The sequence below is a fragment of the Amphiura filiformis genome, chromosome 13 (assembly GCF_039555335.1).
Source record: "Amphiura filiformis chromosome 13, Afil_fr2py, whole genome shotgun sequence".
NCBI lineage: Eukaryota > Metazoa > Echinodermata > Ophiuroidea > Amphilepidida > Amphiuridae > Amphiura > Amphiura filiformis.
In genome coordinates this window covers 18,188,642-18,195,569 of record NC_092640.1, presented here as the reverse complement: position 1 = coordinate 18,195,569, position 6,928 = coordinate 18,188,642, and the positions used below count along the sequence as shown (strand labels likewise).

Genomic DNA, 6,928 nt, shown 5'->3' with positions numbered 1-6,928 from the left:
ATGCGTGGCGGTGGATTCAACCTACCATGGCGATTTCTGCCATGAAGATATCGGGGCGATGACACTGTGCTACATGGCAGCTATTGCAGACAGGGCCTTCTTGCACTACCCCCCCCCCAAAAAAAGCACAAGAAGCTTTCAAATATTTGGTGTACAGTTACAAAATATTGACAGTGGATATATAATGTGAGTATAGGGCAACAACACCTCGAGTCCACGCCCCTCTGCAAGATCCGCATGCAGCACTTGTGTCAGAAAGGTTTACTGGGGGGGTAACCCTTTGGAGACCCATTAAGATATTCAAGATTATAGTCGTTTTAGAGAGCATATTGAAGAGAGAGAATATTGAACTAAAACCAATTACAGGCCAATTCAGTGATTTGCTCATCCGCAGGACCACCTCAATGTGCCGAAAATGTTGCTCCTTTCCTCCACCAATGCACATGCCAAATTTTGCCAAACCTCCAACTTCTCACATTCATGGTAAATTATGATGATGCAAGGGTAGTGAGCAGGAAATCTTGCATAATTGAATGGTTTTCTGAAGATAGCCCAATTATTAGATCGAGTTAATCCTGCTATCTTTGGAAGATAACTCAATATTAGATTGTGTTAATCCTGTTATCTTCAGAAGATAACCCAAATAGAAGATCGAGTTAATCCTGCTATCTTCTGAAGATAACCCCATATTATATCGTGTTAATCCTGCTATCTTCTGAATATAAATTATTAGATCATGTTAATCATGCTATCTTCTGAAGATAGCACAATATTAGATTGTGTTAATCCTGCTATCTTCTGAAGATAGCACAATATTAGATCGTGTTAATCCTGCTATCTTCAGAAGATAACCCAAATAGTAGATCGAGTTAATCCTGCTATCTTCTGAAGATAACCCCATATTATATCGTGTTAATCCTGCTATCTTCTGAATATAAATTATTAGATCATGTTAATCATGCTATCTTCTGAAGATAGCACAATATTAGATCGTGTTAATCCTGCTATCTTCTGAAGATAGCACAATATTAGATTGTGTAAATCTTGCTATCTTCTGAAGGTACGTGTCGAGATAAAATATTCGTACAGTGACAATTAACAATCCGTGCAGATATGCTTTAATAGTAGACAATGGTAGAGCCTTTCTTACGGTCACATTCAGGTAAAATGTCAATTTTTTATTTTTGAAACGCACTCTACTTCATCAACACTTTTATCTCATTGCACGAACGTGACAGTGAGGCACGTTAAAATAGCCCCTGAAGATAACCCCACATTAGAGCATGTGAAACCTGCTATCTTCTGAAGATAACCCTATAATCGTGTAAATCCTGCAATCTTCTGAAGATAACCCAATATTAGATCGTGTTAATCCTGCTATCTTCTGAAGATAACCCAATAATTAGATCGTGTTAATTCCCCACCATGCACATGCCAAATTTTGCCAAACTTCCAACTTCTCAAATTCATGGTAAATTATGATGATGCAAAGGTAGTGAACAGGAAATCTTGCATATTTGAATGTTTTTCTAAGCCTTTTTAGAGCATTACAAGGTGCCACATAAATTTTTTGTGTGCCCATTTTACCCTAATATGTGGGGTTATCTTCAGGGGCTAATTCTACGTAAGCTTGAACAGTTGATGGAGTGGGGTAGGATGAAGTTTAAGACCAAGAAGTCAAGGAGTCTTGTACTCAGACGAGGAAAGTTGACAGACTTTCACTTCACCCTTTAATGGAGAGGAAATCCCAACTATTCAGGAACAACCAGTGAAGAGTCTCAGGCGCTGGTACACAGAGGATCTGAAGGATACAAGAAGAGTCAAGGAGACAGCACGGCAAGTCAACGAAGGTCTTGAAGCCATTGATCAGTGCGGCTTGCCTGGGAAGTTGAAGCTGTGGTGCTTGCAATATGGTCTCATGCCACGGATTATGTGGCCACTCACAGTCTATGAGGTAGCAATAACCCATGTAGAGGCAATGGAGCGGAAGATCAACAACTTTGTCAAAAAGTGGCTTGGAGCTCCACGCAGCTTAACAAACATCGCAATCCATAGCAGCCGGACTAAGTTGACTTTTCCGTGCGTTCCCTTGTTGAAGAGTTCAAGGTGGCCAAGGCAAGATCATTTATGACCCTGAGAGACTCAAAGGACCCGGTAATCAAGAACACCCAGCCGGATGTTAGGTCAGGGAGAAAGTGGACAGCGAACTTGGCAGTTGAGGAGGCAGAATCAAGACTGAAGCACAAGGAGATGGTTGGCGCTACCCAGCTAGGCCGTCAGGGGCTTGGTTGGACTACGCACAAATGGTGGTCATCTTCTTCTGACAAGGAACGTCGCAAGCTGGTTTCGCAGGAGATCCGAGAGGCAGAAGAGGAGAAGAGACTGGCTACAGCAGTAGGTCAAGCTAAGCAAGGCGCTTGGACACGGTGGGAGAATGTTGAACAACGCAACATGTCTTGGAGCGTGCTCTGGCAGATGGAACCTCTTCGCATCTCATTTCTGTGCAGGTCAACATATGACCTATTACCAACACCAGCCAACCTGAGCGTCTGGTATGAGGACAAGACGGATTGTTGCATTGCGTGAGGAACGAAGGGAACTTTGCAGCATATTCTGAGTGCATGTACACCTGCTCTTGCGAGTGGTATGTACACCTGGAGGCACAATAACGTCCTCGGAGTGTTAGTGGAGGCAGTCAAGCTGCAAGTTGATCAAAATAATGTTTCACAAGCTCCAACCAATACCAAGCGTTACATATCATTTGTGAAGGAGGGCTCCCAGTCCAGGTCATATAGTTCCAGTTCAAGATCGAGCATCCTTTCTTCAGCAGATGACTGGTGTATTAGAGCTGATCTGGATGGCAAAGGAGGATTTCCAAGAGAGATATTGATCACCACACTCCGTCCAGATATTGTCATATGGTCAGAGGCTGGAAAAGAAGTGATCATTGGAGAGCTGACTGTTCCATGGGAAGACAACATTGATGAAGCTCATGAGAGAAAATTGACCAAGTATTCAGAATTGAGAGCAGAATGCAAGGATAGAGGTTGGAAGGCTTCTTGCTACCCCTTCGAAGTCGGCTGCCGTGGTTTTGTTGCACACTCTTTGCAGAAGTGGCTGCGAGATTTGGGCTTCAACAGGAGAGAGCTAAAGTCGGTTAGCAGGGCAGCGTCAGAGGCTGCAGAATCAGGATCGTCGTGGGTGTGGTCCAAGTACATTCAGAGGAGTAGATAATCTGGAAGTGAAGTACATCATCAGTATCCTCAGCCAGAGCAGGCAGACCAGCTAGCCATATCTTTTACTTGTTCTCATTCCTTCATATCAACTCCAGTTAGCTAGGGTTAAGTGATTCCAGCTGCATGGTAGGGTTAGAGGCGCCTTATCCCGTCTGCTTACTACAGACTAGTTTGGTCATCTGGGGGTACATATACACAGATCCCCCCCTTTTGACGGTGATGGCGTATCCCCATATGGGCAAAGCGTCTTGCTTTGTCATGCTGACATAGTATGGGTGCTAACTGGTGCTTGATCTTCTATTTTGGTTAGCTGGCCTGTGCCGGTTTCATTTTCTGAGAAGCAGATTGTTTATTTAGCAACAGATGCTAGAAGCAGAGTTTTTTATTTAGTAGCTCACCAGCGGGAGGTGGTGTTTCTTTCACTGCCGGCCCCCCACCTCGAGGGAGTCTTGATTATAAGAGGGCCGAAACTCCCCAAGACAGGTGGCAATCAACTGATGATCTCGCTGGTGAAAGCACAAGACATTTTCCATCTGGTCTTTGTGTATATTTAACTTGTTTCGCAGCTACTCAGCGCCGAGTAAATTGAGAAACATAATCGAACCTCTCGCCCAACGAAACAAATCACTCTTATTTTAATGGCGGTAACAACCCCCCCCCCTATAGAAACTATTTTCTTAGCACCAGAATTAAAATTTAGTGGGGGACATTTGTGCACAACAGTTTTCAATTTCAGACTATTTTTGTCCAAAATGAAGGGCAAATATTGCTTTATTTTTCGGCAGGATATGTAGATAAGACGGTCCCCATATGGAAATAATCATAGGGTGTCCCCTCTGCTTCCACCGCCAATGGCTATTTCCACTTCCACCACCCGCCCCATGCAGTAAGAATCATTTTTAAAAGCCACCCTCCTTCCCGCCGAGCGTTTACAAATCAAAAACTTGCCAGGTTATGCTCAGAGGGTGCCTGCTGGCTTTACTATCGTGATTTCAGTGTTGACAGAAACATTGCGCGGCCCAAAACCATGAAAACCTTTCAGAAGGCCGCCTGTTTTTTGCTACTCAATGGTAGCTTCTATGAAGTCAAATCATCAAAGGAGCCCAAATTGGGCGGAAAATGACGATCGGCCTGTTGCTATCCCGTTTAACGACCACTTTTGATATAGGAAAAAATGCGTGTGTTTATGAAATAAGCAGTTAGCCATTCCTGGCTTCAACAATACGACTGGAGGCGTATGTCATCCAAGACGCATCGGCGGTAATTTAGTTTGCTCCCCTCCCATTTTGTCTTCAGACCGTAGGCCGACCAGTGTCGTAACAAGTGTTAGATAGAGGGGCAGTGTGGCGTACGCAGGTTTTCGAAAGTAGGGAGGGGGCACCCACGGGTCTCGAATCCCCCCAGCTGCTCAAATTTTGATTTTTGCTTTGCTCGCCCTAATCTCAGGACGAGACTGAATTTGGTTAATTGCGGACCCCAGATTTTCGCGCTTCACGCGCATTCCTTGATATTTTGACGTACTGTGAAAAACACAGGCCTGAGTAGGCCTATGCCTATATAGCCTCCTGATCAATATAGAAGTGTTTTTTCAATTGAGGATTTGAATTGTGCAGGTGTTTGGTCAATCTATACCTATCAATTCGGCCTAAAATACTACACGTGGATTTATTATCATATCATGAGATTAATTTTTTGAAAAGCTGTAAACAATCAATTGATAACCCCATATTATATCGTGTTAATCCTGCTGAATATAGCACAATATTATATCGTGTTAATCATGCTATCTTCTGAAGAAGATAACTCCACATTAGAGCATGTGAAACCTGCTGCTAACTTCTGAAGATAAAAATATAATCGTGTAAATCCTGCTATCTTCTGAAGATAACAATATAATCGTGTAAATCCTGATATCTTCTGAAGATAACCCGATATTAGATCGTGTGAACCAACCCTGTTATCTACTGAATAACCCACAATTAGATCGCGTGAATCCTGCTATCTTGCAAATGTCAAATCCTATTGATACGGTTGCTATCTACTGAAGATAGCTATCGTCCTGGCCCGCTGGATGCAATACCACTGTTACTCGCTTGTTGCTTCTTATTGGCGGAAGTCTGTAGAAAAATTAGCTGAAACTACCATAGCAAGTAAATCAACTAGTCCCTGCAACTCAGGGCTGCAACTAGTCGCGAATAACATACGCCGCCATTCGTTTTGTTGAAACCAGGAATTGCCAAGTGCTTATTTCGTACACACACGCTATTTTCCTATATCAAAAATGGACCGTAAACGGGGTAGCAACAGCCCATTCGTCATTTACCGCCTAATTGGGCTCCTTTGATGATCTGGGCTTCATAGAAGCTAACATTGGAGGGCAATATGGGCGGTTTTTCTGCCTCCGCCAGGAGGTAGTATGATTTGAAATTTACACCTAAAATGCCGCACATTGCGCGGCATATAGGCCGATTGTACAAATTTATATTCTGACAAGTACTCTAATTTCCGCCCAATATCGAAAGCCCAATATATATCCCCACCACTTTGCGCCATACATAAATTCGCCTATCGCCATTTCCGAATGTTCAAAAGGTAATCACGCTTCCTCAGCATGTGCAATAAATTAGCATTAAAATTAATCTTATTCTATAGGGATTCTAGAAACACCTAGCACGTGGCGCCAATGGTGCGAGTCTATCAAGCTCATGAATTATGCATTAGAATTTTTCAAACTCATATGTTGTATAATTGAAGACCGAATTAAAAAGACTAGCTTGCGTATGCCGTCCTGTCAACCAGACCAAAAATGCCATACTGCGCAGGTCAGCAACCAATCACGGCGCGCCTTTGTCATGACGTCAGACGCAAACTAGTATTTTTAATTCGGTATTTAATTATGGGTTGTAACCTCATCATGGAATAAAGATAGAGCACATCAGCAATATCGTAGAAATAAAGTCGGACAACCGTTATGCTGTGTGTGGCAATGGGAAAACACATTAAACAAGGTTTAATTTCATGATTACATGAAACCTGATTATCAATGCAAAAACTTTGGCTGGAGAAGTTGAAGCTGACGTTCATGGCGACACTTTGGATGTGATAATTTGACATCATGGATTGTTTTGTGCAAAATTTGAGGTATTTTGTGTCATTTAATACGCGGTGAGTCAGCAGGCCGACTGGCATGCATGCTAGGCTCGACTAGGCCGCAATCATCGTGCATGCGTGTCTACATCATAATAATAGGTTGAAATGATGGGATTGAAAAGACCGGCTAGCTATTTGATTTCTCTGCATACGAGATGTATGTGCTGTGCCGTGTTCAACTATGATGCGCCTAGCCGCGCCTATAGCCGCGCCTATGGCCGGCTTCATTGCTGTTCAAATCATGTACTAAAGTATTGCAATTTTATTGCGTTGATATAATTCGAATAATTCGTTTTAAAGTATTTGCTTCCCATGCGTGGTTGGTCATGTTGGTGGTATGTATGTCAGTTTTTACATTCTACTGAGTACTGTTGCAATATTTTTGTATGCATACCCATGACCGTTTCAAGACTATGACTGAGAAATTTGCTTTTTGTTTGTTAAGATAAAAATAAAAATAAAATGCAAGAATCATCTTTCCCCACACAATACTTCTTACAAACAAGGTGTTGATATTGGCCCTTTCGATGCAAAACAAAGCA

General features: G+C 42.7%; 1 protein-coding gene across 1 annotated transcript; it reads left to right on the top strand.

Annotated features, from left to right (window-relative positions):
• Window positions 1–2,646: 2,646 nt before the first annotated feature.
• Window positions 2,647–3,234, top strand: LOC140167463 (uncharacterized). The gene has a single exon (XM_072190770.1). It carries the CDS (start codon window positions 2,647–2,649, stop codon window positions 3,232–3,234), a length of 588 nt encoding a protein of 195 aa, XP_072046871.1.
• The last annotated feature ends 3,694 nt before the right edge of the window (window positions 3,235–6,928 follow it).